General features: G+C 44.0%; 1 protein-coding gene across 1 annotated transcript; it reads right to left on the bottom strand.

Annotated features, from left to right (window-relative positions):
- Positions 1-3,163: 3,163 nt before the first annotated feature.
- Positions 3,164-15,414, bottom strand: LOC134536430 (uncharacterized). The gene is made up of 3 exons (XM_063376145.1): positions 15,337-15,414; positions 8,221-10,220; positions 3,164-3,170 (listed from the first exon to the last, which is right to left on the bottom strand). The coding sequence occupies exons 1-3, from the start codon at positions 15,412-15,414 to the stop codon at positions 3,164-3,166; spliced, it is 2,085 nt and encodes a 694-aa protein (XP_063232215.1).
- Positions 15,415-16,113: the final 699 nt, after the last annotated feature.

Here is a 16,113-nt window from a genome sequence, read left to right as displayed (position 1 = left end):
GACCTATGAATACATATTCAAACCACCATGTGACTGGTCCGAACTAGACAGGCTGTCGCAAAGCGAGAATCGTAAACTGACTTATGAAGTGCATGGACTCTCGTGGAACGAAGGTGAAGTGAGCTTTGACCAAATCTCATCAGTGTTATGTGACATCGTCAACCCTGAAGAAGGAGATGTAGTATACGTCCTAGGAGACAAACAGAAAAGTATCTTTAGTGAACTGTGCAGTGCCAACATTGTTGATTTACATAATGAAAGAAACTGTCCTAGCTTCAACAAACTTTTAAAGACTTATGGAAACCGCCGGATAAATGTATAAAACTGTATGGCAAATTCCATTGCGCCCATTGTAATGTTCAGCTACTTAAATTCTGGCTATTCGACCACCCATACTACTATGTATAATTGGGTCTCGAGTTAATGTTGCCTTTGTCACTATGATGTGTAGTGTGTGAATATTATGTGATTTTATTACTCGTTATTTACTTCTTTTAAATCATCGATTGTTCTTACCCCTTGCTGTTTGTAATAAGATTTAAATAAATATGTGTTTAACATTTACGTTGTTTGCTTTAATTTCAAAAACATTTAATTGCCGCTATTATTGAATTGTAACTATAAGTTATTAGTCTCCTCAGCTAGAGTGATTGCTTTAATACATAAATTCTAACACTACCTTCGAGATGTCTTCCACCACTACGAGAAGAAGAGAGAGTCTCTACACAACACCAATATTTTATAAATACTCTATCATATTTAATAAACATACATTATTAATTAATAATAATATGGCTACAGGTTCCAAACTTATCCCGACTTGTCTAGACTGACTACATAACACTTGGCGCCATCCGGCAGTAAATTTAAGAATTAAAGATGGCGACGGTGGCGCGCTCCGGCGGTAACTTTAAGAATTAAAGATGGCGACGGTGGCGCGCTCCGGCGGTAACTTTAAGAATTAAAGATGGCGACGGTGGCACACGATGGCGACGGTGGCACACTCTGGTAGCAACACTAGGAACTAAAGATGGCGATGGTGGCGTCATCTGGTATCGATTGTATGAACTAAAATATGGCGACGGTGGCGACATCTACCAGCCAACTTGAGAACCAAGATGGCGGCGCCTCTGGCAACTAATTTTTGAATTTGGCGCGCGATACTAGCGACATCTACCAGCCAACTTGAGAACCAAGATGGCGGCGCCTCTGGCAACTAATTTTTGAATTTGGCGCGCGATACTAGCGACATCTACCAGCCAACTTGAGAACCAAGATGGCGGCGTCTCTGGCAACTAATTTTTGAATTTGGCGCGCGATACTAGCGACATCTACCAGCCAACTTGAGAACCAAGATGGCGGCGCCTCTGGTAACTAATTTTTGAATTTGGCGCGCGATACTAGCGACATCTACCAGCCAACTTGAGAACCAAGATGGCGGCGCCTCTGGTAACTAATTTTTGAATTTAGCGCCATCTGGTAGTCTGTGCTGGAATTAAAGATGGCGGCTGTATAATAATTTTAATTTAAAATGTGGGGCCTTAGGTATGCATTAAGGAAGGCAAAAACACCCTCCTCCCCCATTTATCATAAACTTGCCGTCAGTACGTAGCATATATAGATTATTTATTCCACCATATCCCAATTGGTCTCGTGGTCTAGTGGTCAAGGTGTCCGCCTCGTAACCACGACATCCTGGACGTTTTCACGTCCCATGGATCGAATCCCAGCCTCGGCACTGAAAATATTTTAGTTAAAATAAAATAATCCCTGCTGCTATCTGGTGGCGACCAACAGAACTATATGACGTCACAAGATGGCTGCCTCCAGCAGACGAAAACAAGATGGCGGCCACCAGCAGACGAAAACAAGATGGCGGCCACCAGCAGACGAAACAAGATGGCGGCTGATGATTACATCGAATTTCAAAAGTTCGAAAAAAAAAATTCTAATCCAAGATGGCGGCCGTGACGAAAAGTGCAACGGTGACGTCACGATTCGAAGTTGGTGGAAATTTCTAGAAATATAAAATGGCGGATGGATTAGCATGGATTAGCATATGGATTAGCATGGATTAACATATGGATTGGCATACGAATTGGCATAGATTAGCATAGATTGGCATAGATTGGCATAGATTAGCGTAGATTGGCATAGATTAGCATAGATTAGCATAGATTAGCAAGGTCAAAGGTCAAGGTCAAAGGTCAAGGTCAAAGGTCATGATGATGTCATCCAAGATGGCCGCCGATGACGTCATCCAAGATGGCCGCCGATGACGTCATCCAAGATGGCGGGCTCCTGGCTCCTCCGCCTGTGCTTGAACCCCCTATTTCCAACTACTCTAACTAGTTTGAAATAACAGCAAAAATTTGCAGAAATATTTATTAAAAGGTATTAAGGTATTCTCTGATATATCGATAGAGAAATAATAACTATTAATGATAATACTTTTTCCATAAGGTAAACTATATAATGTTATAATGAAGAATAAACAAAATTAATATATAAAATGCAATGACAGGGCCTAAAACTTGTCGTGGTTTTCATGTTTCGTTCATTGGTACCGTGCACTTTACCGTTAAGCTACAGACACACATAACCTACAAACTTAAGACGTTATTTATAAATGGAATGAAGATAGTATAGTTACAAATTCTTAAAGTTGTATTTATTTCACATAAATATTATTTAAGTTCACAAAATTTATTTGTTTTACATACCAATATTTTCGTTACGTTCCCCGATGTCCAGAAGCGCGAACATACACGGGAAGACTTTTTTTTTCACAGACAAGAGAGCGCCAAACGCCCGATCGTGCATCTTCGGTTTTTTTTGTTCATTGTAAATAAATATGTCGGTGTTGATAAAAGGTTACTAATGGTCAATTAGGTTGGGTTAGCTACATTATAAATACTTTAAAACATTGTGGACGGTTGATTTGGTTAGGATAGCTACATTAAAGATACGGAAAAAAACATGAACTTCGGGGAACTTCGAGTTTTGCTTCTCTCGTCTCTGAAAAGAAGGCTTTCCACTCCCGGGTGCAGGTTGCCACACGCGTAAGTCCGCCATCTTGGCAGCTTCGGCTCGTGGCATATCAGGAACTGTAACGCAGTTTCCCAGCATGCAACACTAGTGGTACCGCCAAGAAGCCCACAGCTCAGAGGCTGCGACAAGTAGGCGGGAGTCGTGATATCGCCTACCCGTGATATTTGTTTTACTTTTGAGGATACTGGTACTGCGGAGGACGGGTTGCCGTGAGCGGGAGGCATGTGTATTCCTGGTCTCGTAAACGCGCCGTGTTATTCAGCTACGTGCGGGCACTCGTTCGGAACTCACTCTCCCCCTCCCTTCTTAGTTCAAACGGAAAACAGGAGCCCGCTGCCAGGAAATTACCCGGACTCTTTGGCGGCGGCGTTGCAAACGAGTGTTTGCAAAGACGCATCTTGCTTTGTTGGCCGTCGCAGCGAAACTATAGCCAACCTGGACGTTAATTTCACGAGTTAAATAACATGAAAAGATAAAAAAAAAAACCACGTGTTACAAGTGAAACTTCACATACATGAGGGATAGGAACTTTTAAGGGTACTCTTGTATTTTATACACGCTTAATCATGCGTTTATTTACTAGCGCCTTCAACGGAATGTAAGAATTATAAAATGGTTTTACTTGAACAAAAATATGATACATAAACCTATTGTACATATGTCTTAATAAATTGTCACAATTCTAATGCCCAACACCGGATCAAATTTAAGAGTTGCGAGCGAAAGTATGCAAAACCATTTAAACGTTTATAAAATTATATAAAATCATTCGCTGCTGCCGCCATCCAAAACTGGCTGTAAAGATGATTCAGTTCAATTTTTATAAAATAAAATGCCATCGAGCAATATTCGTTACATACGTTACATACTTTTCATTCGTTACACACATTGACTCCGTTACCATTTCACTTCCATTAACCTGTTTTTATGATATTGCTCTTTCGGCTGTAAAAAAAAGATTCACTTCAAAAGCTCTCATTACAGTTGGTCTCACCAAAGTCGTAGGAGCACGCACGAGTGTCGAGGGGAATTTCTCGAATTCATTTGGTTACAGCAATGACTCCAAAATCTTTGGCCGTTTTTATAACAGGATCAAAAATAGTTGGACTTGACTTTGAGAACTCTGAGGCAATAGTGAACACCTACATAGTTACAGTAGAAACGAATAGCACGCAACAGCATTCAGTATTAAAACGAAGTTTCGAGAAGGCAAAGGCAAAGCTGAACCCATCACCAGACTGAGGCTAAGTTTTCTGGTTGCGTACATGTAATGCTAGAAGGCAACAGTGTTGCCACGTGTATAAGAGGCATCCCAATGCATAATCCTTGTTAGATGTGTACGGACTTTTGTTGAAATCATGAACAGAAGCCGGCACTTTAAACATAGCAATTTAAAAAATATATATATATCATTTTGTAAATGATTATTAATCACGGGAACTCGTTGTGTAGAAAAGCTTGTACGCCTTATTTGAGATGGATAGTGATGTGAAAGGTAACACTACACTGGAGTGGTTTCTGTAAAGGCTCACAGAGACCAGTAAAAATTATTGTGAAATAGTTTAACAGTATTCTCTGTGTCTGTAAGCAAATATGTCAATTGTAAGCTGACAATCTATAGCTATTTAAGCTCACCAGCTTATAAGCTGTTGTTTAGGGGTAAAGTAAACTAGAAACTATAGTCGTATAATCTCGAGGCCTAGAAATTCTGCACATCAGGATGGCCTGGCGCCTTACGATGTAGGGACGTTCAGGGAAAAACTTAAAACTATAATCCCAATATATACTCTCAACGATAAGGAAACTCTAAATACCCATTCTTGGGTCAAAGTTTCAGACGCGTCTACCAACACATCACCAAACCATCCAGATGAAGTGAACATGCATGACTTTGCGTGCTCAGATATTCTGGGTTTTACGCTGTAAAAGTTTAAACAGGAAATTTACGAAGAACGCAGCTCAGATATAATTCATGGATCTTCGTTAATTTTTCAGTAATCTTCACGAATGCACGGGTACTGAGTTCGTTTACTTTGAACATGAATGTACAAGATTAATCATGACGTATTAAAAAATCATGTTATAATTATGAAATGTAGGCTACTACGAAAACACTTTTCTTTCGTCCCCCACAGATCACAACAGAAGACAAAACTCAGATCTTTAAATATGGCGTAGTTGAAGTGAAAATCAATTATACAAATAAGGAAGAAAATCTTCGTTTATTGACGTGACAACGTCTAATAAATCGATGAACGCCGGCTGCACGCACGAAAAAGGATGACTCATTGTCCCGTTACGCATATTGTCCCGTTACGCATATTGTCCCGTTACGCATATTGTCCCGTTACGCTTTGTCCTGTTACGCTCATGGTACGCTTGCGCCGCATCTATCTCTCTTCCACTCGATTCGAACAACCATCGATTTTACTTTTTCGTTGCACATTAAACTTGAAACACTCCCATTCGTTTCCTACTTTTCCTATCATCGTCCTATCCTTAACAGAATAGCATAGATTGGAAGAAGTTAAATAGCAAACATGTATAAACGTTATAGTTAGTATAATCTGTTCATTAAAGTAATAAACTTATTTGAATTAATGAGTGCAAATAAAAGTAAATTTATCAATTAAATTGTAGATTTCATTTCACTCCTTCTTTGTATAAAAGTTATAGTTAAAATAATCTGTTTGTTTAAGTAATAAACATACTTGAATTAATGAGTGCAAATGAAAGTAAATTCATCATTTAAATTGTAGATTTAATTTCACTCCTTTGTATCCCTACAAAATAGTGATAATTCAATAAAAATTATTCAATTTTATTCATAAAAGTATGCAATAATTTCATTAATGTTTTGTTATGACGTTGCTACGTTAAACTATCGTCCGTGAACCGACTTTACAGACAACAAATTTTTTTATTTTGATTTTCGTTGCAAAGTCCTAAAATTTACTGAAATTTCTAATAATGTAGGTATGTTGCGACTCATAGTGAGAAATACCTTTATTCCAGGGACTTTCCCCAGGTTGCCCCCACCACCGCAGCATGACGCCACCTGCTGTTGGCTCAGGGGCCTATCTCCCCTCATCCCCCCTCGCCCACCTCTTAGAGGAAGAATCCCGCCCCCCCTCCACCAAAGAAACAGAGAGCCGTGCGCAAAATAGACTTCCCGAAACAGTGGTAGGACAGTGTTGCCAGATCCCGTGATCTGGGTTTCCGTTTTATACAGCCTCTAAATACCTACAGGGACAACAAAGAGCTAGGTAGGATGTGTCATACTGCTACGAACTCCGGTTTAGATTTTTTCTTTACAATGAAAATTCTGTTTAGAGAACTGAGGCTTGATAACTTTCACCATGCAAAAATTTTAATGAACATTTATGGTGTGACTACACCGCTCATGTTTGTCTGTGCGCCTCTCAGGCACTTGGACTCCTAGACATTGCGAGCTCCACCCGCCTGGTCAGGGGCGCGGTGGAATCTCATATGCTTAAGGACTTGATGTAAGCTTTAGGACATACGCCATTGCTAAGCACATATATGTCTGTAGAAGAAAACTACATAAAACACAAATTAAGCAAAAAAATTGCTGTTGTCAACAGGATATAAACACTACATAATATTCCATAACAGAAATATGGTCAACAAACAAATAAAAGCAAAGAAAATGGACTAACAGAACGAAAAAACCCCCGCAAATGATGAAAGCACAAAAATATGAACCCAAAAAAATTCAGCACAACAGTTGGAACGTGACAAAAACACAGCAAAACGGAAACACGAAACAAACACAATAGTTTTCCAAAACACAGAAGAAAACGAAAAAAAAAAACCACAAATGATGACAGCACAACAATATTGAACCCAAAAAATTCAGCACAACAGTTGAAACGAGACAAAAACACGACAAAACGAACAGACGAAACAAACACAACAGTTTTCTAAAACAGAAACAAGCGACGTTTCGGGAACTGCTATCTGTTCCCGTCCTCAGGAAGAGACGCACATGGTACGGAAACACAGGTGCGAAATGCTTAAGGCCCGCCGTCCAAATTGAACCGAAAAGTATTCGAACGTCTGCGAAAGATCCGATCGCAAGAGAAGGAATTGGAACGCGTTCAATACACACTCTCTATTCGACCGTTTACGGTCGGCTGAAGACCCGATCCCAAGTAGACGGGATATCCCGGTCCCATTAGACCGAGAAGTACAACTATCCTTTGATACTTAATTATTTATAGTAATCTAACATGTGCGGAAACTATATAGTAAACACCTTATAATGAATTTTAACGAGGTGGGCAGTATTTTAATAAAATTAATTGTCATTAATACGATCAAAGCCTCAGTTTATTAATATTAAAGTCTTTTTTTTTTTTTTATCGGACACATTTCATTATACCTATCGTTTAATCTTTCCTCTGCGAATCGAAATATTCGTTAGTCGACGTAGGAGCTTCAGCAGCGAATTCTAGCGAAGTGTGTGGAACTGCGTGTGCGTCGAACTCAGAAATTTAGTTATTGATATTTAATACTGTCCATAAAATTATAAATAAAATTTTATTTATAGTGAATATAAGTGTTAGAAAAAATTGTTTTATAAGCTGTTTAAAATTGTTTATAGAAATGAATTTTAATTCCCGTATGTAAATTTTTTTAATATCTTAACTATAATTAAATTAAATTTATAAATTAAATTCAGCATAAAGCATATTAAACTATTAAAACTTTAATTATCATGATTTTAATTGTTATTTTGTTCAATTATTTGCTAAATTAAAAATTTTAATTTTTTAAATATTTTTATAATAATTTTGCATTATGAGTACTTAATTTGTTTTTTTATTAAAAATTGCAAATTATAATGTTTAAACCATAAAGAAGTATAACTTCTAAGACGCGAACACAAGTACACTCTCGTTAGTATTTGTTTAAGTAGCCCGTAGAACGAGGATATGCAACTGGTAACTGACAGGCGAAAGTCGGCTCCTCTCTGGTCGTCTGTTGAGCCGAGCATGGCGGGGTGTATGTTCGACCGAGCATAGGGGGGTGGAAGTTCGGCCGAGCACGGCGGGGTGGAAGTTCGGCCGAGCACGGCGGGGCGTACGTTCAGCCGAGCATAGGGGGGTGGAAGTTCGGCCGAGCACGGCAGGGTGTATGTTTGACCGAGCATAGGGGGGTGGAAGTTCGGCCGAGCACGGCGGGGTGGAAGTTCGGCCGAGCACGGCGGGGCGTATGTTCAGCCGAGCACGGCGGGGTGGAAGTTCGGCCGAGCACGGCAGGGTGTATGTTCGACTGAGCATAGGGGGGTGGATGTTCGGCCGAGCACGGCGGGGTGGAAGTTCGGCCGAACACGGCGGGGTGTATGTTCGGCCGAGCACGGCGGGGTGGATGTTCGGCCGAGCACGGCGGGGTGGAAGTTCGGCCGAGCACGGCGGGGTGTATGTTCGGCCGAGCACGGCGGGGTGGATGTTCGGCCGAGCACGGCGGGGTGGAAGTTTGGCTGAGCACGGCGGGGTGGATGTTCGGCCGAGCACGGCGGGGTGGAAGTTCGGCCGAGCACGGCGGGGTGGATGTTCGGCCGAGCACGGCGGAGTGGATGTTCGGCCGAGCACGGCGGGGTGGATGTTCGGCCGAGCACGGCGGGGTGGAAGTTCGGCCGAGCACGGCGGGGTGGATGTTCGGCCGAGCACGGCGGGGTGGAAGTTCGGCCGAGCACGGCGGGATGGATGTTTGGCCGAGCACGGCGGGGTGGATGTTCGGCCGAGCACGGCGGGGTGGATGTTCGGCCGAGCACGGCGGGGTGGAAGTTCGGCCGAGCACGGCGGGGTGGAAGTTCGGCCGAGCACGGCGGGGTGGATGTTCGGCCGAGCACGGCGGGGTGGAAGTTCGGCCGAGCACAGCTGGGTGGATGTTCGGCCGAGCACGGCGGGGTGGAAGTTCGGCCGAGCACGGCGGGGTGGATGTTCGGCCGAGCACGGCGGGGTGGAAGTTCGGCCGAGCACGGCGGAATGGATGTTCGGCAGAGCACGGCGGGGTGGATGTTCGGCCGAGCACGGCAGTGTGGATGTTCGGCCGAGCACAGCCGGGAAGATGTTCGGCCGAGCACAGTGGGGTGGGTGTTCGGCCGAGCACAGCCAGGTAGATGTTCGGCCGAGCACGGTGGGGTGGATGTTCAGCCGAGCACGGCCGTGTGGATGTTCGGCCGAGCACAGCCGGGTGGATGTTCGGCCGAGCACGGCTGTGTGGATGTTCGGCCAAGCACGGCGGGGTGGAAGTTCGGCCGAGCACGGCGGGGTGGATTTTCGGCCGAGCACGGCGGGGTGGATGTTCGGCCGAGCACGGCCTTGTGGATGTTCGGCCGAGCACAGCCGGGTAGATGTTCGGCCGAGCACAGTGGGGTGGATTTTCGGTCGAGCACAGCCGGGTAGATGTTCGGCCGAGCACGGCGGGGTGGATGTTCGGCCGAGCACGGCCGTGTGGATGTTCGGCCAAGCACAGCCGGGTGGATGTTCAGCCGAGCACGGCGGGGTGGATGTTCGGCCGAGCATGGCGGGGTGGACGTTCGGCCGAGCACGGCCAGGTGGATTTTCGACCGAACACAGGGGGGGTGGATGTTCGGCCGAGCACGGCAGGGTGGATGTTCGGCCGAGCACGGCCGTGTGGATGTTCTGCCGAGCACAGCCGGGTGGATATTCGACCGAGCACAGGGAGGTGGATGTTCGGCCGTGCACGGCTTGTGGATGTTCGGCCGAGCACGGCCGTGTGAATGTTCGGCCGAGCACGGCGGGGTGGATGTTCGGCCGAGCACAGCGGGTGGATGTTCTGCCGAGCACGGCGGGGTGGATGTTCGGCCGAGCACGACCAGGTGGATTTTCGACCGAGCATGGCCGGGTGGATGTTTCTGCCGAGCATGGCAGGGTGGATGTTCGGCCGAGCACGGCTGTGTGGATGTTCGGCCGAGCACGGCTGTGTGGATGTTCGGCCGAGCATGGCGGGGTGGATGTTCGGCCGAGCATGGCAGGGTGGATGTTCGGCCGAGCACAGCCGGGTGGATGTTCGGCTGAGCACGGCGGGGTGGATGTTCTACCGAGCACTGCCGTGTGGATGTTCGGCTGAGCACAGCGGGTTGATGTTCGGATGAGCACGGCCGTGTGGATGTTCGGCTGAGCACGGCGGGGTGGATGTTCGGCCAAGCACGGCCGTGAAAATGTCTCAATTAAAAATTTTGGAAGCCCAATTCATCCAAACTGAAGTTATTATGAATATCGACAAGTATTTTACCGCCTGAAGGAGTAGGTTACGAACTGTTATAATAGGTTTTTCACGATGTCTTTATATTTTTTTTTATTTACACATTGAACACGACCACGACACAAAATTTTGTGCTGCGGCTCTATATTATATTAATAAGCCGAAATGTCAAGTACTTAAGATACGAAATCGAAATGAAATTATTTTTAAATTTAACAGTGAACCGGTTTTATCATTATAAACAGGCGAAAAATAATTAATTCCACAAGTGATTTAATTATTCAGTGGCTGCTTGCTTTTAACATAATTAATTTATACCGTGACTCACAAATACCACTGATTACAATGAAACACATTTATCATGTAATCATTGATGTGTTTCAGAATTGCTAGGTGAATGCTGTACTTTCCTGCGAGAGGTCGTAATGACCCTGTCACAAAGTCAAATGGTTGTCTACAGACTTATTTGACAATAATGTTGGAGGGGTAATATTGTATGGGATATTGGCATTTAATTTTTTTCCATCTATTAACTTTCGACAAATAACCTCAAATATGTTTTAGATAATATCACACTAACAACTTTTTTGTTCTGACATATATCAAAGTTTTTTATTTTTATCTCATTATAAAAGTAAACTATTGAAGCAGTGCCGGCACTGCTTAGCGTTCCTTCCCCTCCTTACCCCTTCCCTCTCCTCCTTTCCCCTTCCTCTTCAACCTCCCCTTCCTACCTCCCCTCTTCCTCCCTTCCCCGCCGTGCTAACCAGTGCACTCTGCCGTGTATTGTTCCTGGCCTATATAACCTCGACACCCAGGCCATTCGTCGCAGTCTATCGGTCGTCTGACTCGAAGGCTGTAACTTGGGGCTGGCGTCGCGTTGGTAAGTACTCGGCTGTGAAACTTAGCTTCTGTAATTTCCTTTAATTAGTATGTTCTTTTTTCTTGCTTGCGCGTTGTGGCCGCGCTTTCACCTTTGGATTTTTGCCATGTTTAGTAATGTTTGTAAGTCATCTTGGACCCTTCAAGCCAATGCTTAATTTAATTCTTTGCCTTAGTATATTTTGCTCATGCCGAGTATACTACCTGTAGCCTATGTAATATTGTTTGTCTGTGGTTGTATATGGGCACGCCACGATGGCTTTGAACACTTCTTGTCAAGCCACGTCGTAACGGTAATAGTAATTGTATGTAATTGCAAGTGTAATTTATTTCTTTCTTGTTGTTGCCTAGCGGCCCATAAAATTTGTGCTATGTCCAACGCATCGTCAGCTAGCCCCAATTATCGCAACATTATTTTAACGTGTATCTGTGTGAATGATTCCCACGGGAATGCTTGATAAATGCATATTTATTGCCTGTAATCAACTTATATTATGGATGTTTTGCCTCTATATAATTTGTGAATAAATTATAGTTACGATTGTTACGTTTGACTTTCTTTCTTGCAGCACCAGCAAATATCTGCAGTTGGTCTTAATGGAAAGAACCCCGTTATTTCTCCATTTTCAGTTGTATCCCAGTTGCTGCGGCTACAACTTCTGCACTACTCTACTTCTGCAGTGGTTTTGCTGTGTTTTGCTTGTTTTCTTTCATGACCATGAGCAGCTCGGGAGTCAGTTGGATCTACCGGCTTCACCGCGACGAGCTGATACTGTATCTCGAGGAGAACCAGCTGCCTGCCGCAGCGAGCGACACCATGGCTGACATGCGCGCCCGGCTCGTTCAATTCATACGCGAGGTCAGTGACGTCTCGTCTGGTGTTCCGACGGCGCAGCCCAAACTGGAAGTAATTCCAGCTCCCGATAATTCCTTTTCTCAAAAATTATTTTTCTCTATTTTCAAATCCCTTCCTGTGTTGAGTGGCAGTGAGCCTAGGCCTATTCTAGATTTTTTTCTACAGGCTGAGCGCCTCGCTAAATTGAATTTGGTGTCAGCTAGCACCTTTATGAAAGATCTGCTTAGTAAGTGGACTGGCATTTATGTGTCTAGGCTAACAGAAGCTATCATACAGAAGGTCGATTTTCATACTTTAAGGACGACGGTACTTCGTGCTGTGTGTCCGTCGCGCGTCATGGATGCGTGTAAGCGCGATTTGATTTTCAGGTTTCAGCGTCCTAATGAGTCAGTCACTCATTACATTGATGAGGTTGTTTCCTATGCCGATGTTTTGGAAATTTACATCGCTGAGCCTGAGTTAGTAAAGCTTATTTTAGGCAACTTTGCGCCACATGTGCTCACCCACTATGGTATGTTAGTTCCACCTACCACCTTTGATGCTTAGCGTGCTTGGGGTAGTGAGGTGGAGGCGCGGTTATTAGCAGTGTCTAAATATAAGGCTAGGTCTACGTCCGTGTCACATGTTCGTGACAGGGGATTTCACAGCCTACAGGTTACTTCAGATTTTCGTGGCAGTGACGCACACGATGCTGACGCTCGTGTTTTACGCACGCAGGAAAATAATAGTCATCAGCATTCCACCTTTTCGCCTCGCCTTCATGACAGCTCACGGGCGCGGCATTCCCCACCACCTAGATTTGACAGTGGGTCGCGTGCGCGCTTCCCCGCCGGAGGCGCGGCTAGCATAATTCCCCCCCCCCCCCGGGCAACCATCTGCCCCACCTCTTGACACTTCCCAGCCGCGCCGGCGGTTGACTGGTGACGCTGTTGCCACTTCTACGCAGCCGGTACAGGGTTGCTCCAACATTCACTCGCGCTCGCTGCGCAAATTGTTGCGTGTTTGGACACGTGACTCAGGACTGCGATTAGGCACGCGTTGACGTTAACGCACGTTAATGTTTTTCTTGTAGGGGATTGGGTCATTACCGGAGTAATTGTCCGGGAAACGGCCATTGATAGGACGGAAAAGAGGTCGTTTCTGTCGCTTCTATAGGAAAGCCTCTAACTGTTTCTCTGAATTTCTTGCCCGTGTGTATTCACGAGCATTTCTTTTCGGCTCTTGTTGATACCGGTGCTACATGCTCGGCCATTAGTGAGACATTTCTCCAGACCTTAATCAAAACATTTCCTAAATTTTCTTTTCGTGAATTTTCTGAAAACCAGATTAACATTTGCGTGGCGAATGGCGAGTGTCTTCGCGCAAATACATTCGTGGTTATTCACTTTAAGATTAAACATTTTTCCTGGAATGGCAAGTTTCTTTTTGTTCCTGGTCTTTCACCTAATTTTATTTTGGGCTTAGATTTTTTGAGCAAGAGTCGCTGCATCCTGGATGTGGGCCAGCGTGAGCTCCGTTTTGATTTCGCCCTTCTGTGAAGGTTCCTTTACGTTCGCAACCTAGTAATTCTGATATCTTTGAGTGCCGCGATGCTGAAAGCATTGCTCAAGGGAAGGCTATGGCCGACCCAGTTCACGCCTTTTCCGATGTTATCACTCCTAATTAGGATGTTGTGACATTTTGCCCTTTAAATTCTATTTAAAGGATGAAGTTCCTGTTCACGCTAAATATCTCAAGGTTTCTCCCCCTAAACTTCAGGCCATGCATGACATCGTGAATAAGCTCTTGGCTGCTGGTGTAATTTCACCTTCTACATCTGATTTTTGCACTCCTAATTTTATAGTGCGTAAAAAAGACGGCGCGAGCTGGCACATGGTGCACAATTACATTCCTCTGGACCATAAAATTACTAAATACGATGTTTATCCTCTCCCTACTGTCAAGTCTGCCCTTCAGCATCTAGATAAGGGTAGATATTTTTCGGTTATTGATTTGAATCAAAGTTTTCACCAGTGCCGGCTAGATCCTAGTTGCCGCAAGTATACAGCATTTTCAACTCCTTTTGGCCATTTTGAATTTAATAGTGTGCCAATGGGTGTTAGTTTTGGCAGTCAGGCTATGAGCCGGATCCTTGATCATGTTATATCTGATCTTAAATATGATTATGTGTTTAATTATGTCGATGACATCATTGTTTACAGTAACACCTTTGAGGATCACATTACTCACCTGACTGAAGTCCTTTATAGTTTACAAGGGGCCAATCTCACTGTTAACCCGAAGAAGGTTACATTAGGAAAAACATCTGTTAAATTTTTAGGTTATGTTATTTCACACGGTACCCTCCTGATGGATCCTGACAAGATCACCCCTATCGTCCAGTTTCATAGGCCTGTCAATTTAAAGGGAGTTCAGCATTTCTTAGGTATGTTAGGTTATTTTTCCAGATTCATTTATAATTTTGCTTCTTTATCTGCTCCTTTAAATATTTTGCGTAAGAAGGATTCAGTTTTTGAGTGGGGCCCCGAACAAGAGAAATATTTTCAGGCGCTGAAGTTTTCTATGGCTTCTCCCCCAGTGCTCATTCTACCCGATTTTAGTAAACGGTTTGCCGTTCAGGTTGATGCCTCAAAAATGCGCTTGGAGCCATTCTAGGACACCTTGAGGAAGGCCAGATTAGGCCGATTTCCTATGATAGTCGCTCGCTATCAGAGTCTGAGCAGCGATTAGGTGTCTATGAGAAGGAGGTCTTAGCTTGCCTGTTCAGCCTAGAAAAATTTGAAAGTTATCTTGATGCTCGGGAGTTTGATTTATTTACCGACAACCGAGCCCTTAGTTGGGTGTTTAATCATCCCCATCAGCTGGGTAAGCTGGGTCGCTGGATTTTGAGGTTATCACGGTTTCAGTTTGTCATCCATCACATTCCAGGCAAAGATAATGTTATAGCTGACTCTCTCTCTCGCATGTTTTGCACCGATGAATTCGAGCCTTTGGAGCCTCGCTCTTCTGACGCTACTAAATTTATTACTGCCTTTAAATTTTTTCCTGAATCCTATTTTAACATCAAGGAATGTCAGAATAAGGACCCCTCTGCCAGCAGGTGCTGAGATATCTTCATGATAAGAAGCGTTGAGGAAAGTGTTATGTTGTATTTTACAGGAACTTCTGGCAGAGCCCGAAAGGCTTTTGTTCCAGCTGTCTTGAGGCCTATGGTGTTTACCTATTTTCATGCATCTCTCCTAGGTGGTCATCTAGGAATAGATAAAACTTTTCGCAGAATTTCAGGGCACCTGTTTTGGCCCGAGCTTCATGCTGATGTTCGGAGCTTTATTCGATTTTGTCTCGACTGCAGTGGCGTAGCGTGCCATCTCGGCGCCTGGGGCGGGAGACCCATTTTGCCGCCCCCATTCTATAGGTGCTTAATTAAAATTAAATTTCACATGCAATGAGATACCTTTTATTGAAGTTAAAATAGGATGAGCGGTTTTACAAGCGGATTCTACGGGACTTATGAGCAGCGAAGTCAGAAATAACTTTGTCAAAATCAATATTAGCAGCCAATTCTTGTTCAATCGACAATATAGCCAAGTTTGATAGTCTAACGGAGCTCATAGAAGACCTGAGGTAATTTTTTATTAGCTTAAACTTCGAAAAACTTCTCTCACAACTTGCAACACTAATCGCCAAAGTCAAATATATACGAATCAAGATGACTATATTTGGAACCGAAATTCCGAGATTCAGTTTTTGAATGAACTGGAGGAGCTCCAGTGGTCCTTTACCACTTATATCTTCCTCTGATTCAGAACAGGCAACAACAACAAACTGCTGAAGACGCTTCCGCTCCATCTGAAACTCGTCCTTGTCGATGTCTTCTAATACATGGGAAAGATCACACTTGAACTTGCTGTCCAAAAGTTTCGCTGGCTGACTTGTCCGATATTTCTTGAATTTGCTGGAATCGAGTCGTCATTTCTTGAATGATCTTGTCGAATGATGCGATAATCTCTCGACGGATTTCCTGTTCGTGAGACAAAGCTGCATCTTCAGAAGATTCATCGCTATGC

The sequence above is a fragment of the Bacillus rossius genome, chromosome 11 (genome assembly GCF_032445375.1).
Source record: "Bacillus rossius redtenbacheri isolate Brsri chromosome 11, Brsri_v3, whole genome shotgun sequence".
Taxonomy (NCBI): Eukaryota; Metazoa; Arthropoda; class Insecta; order Phasmatodea; family Bacillidae; genus Bacillus; species Bacillus rossius.
The sequence above is the reverse complement of the archived record's forward strand: the minus strand, read 5'-3'. Positions and strand labels throughout refer to the sequence as shown.

What these genes read in the sequence shown, in the direction of transcription:
- LOC134536430 (XM_063376145.1), bottom strand. Translation starts at nt 15,414, where the DNA reads ATGGCACGCTACGCCACTGCAGTCGAGACAAAATCGAATAAAGCTCCG. An exon ending in TGAAGCTCGGGCCAAAACAG is followed by an intron (nt 10,221 to 15,336) that starts GTGCCCTGAAAT and finishes CGCCGTGCTCAG; the next exon opens with CCGAACATCCACACGGCCGT.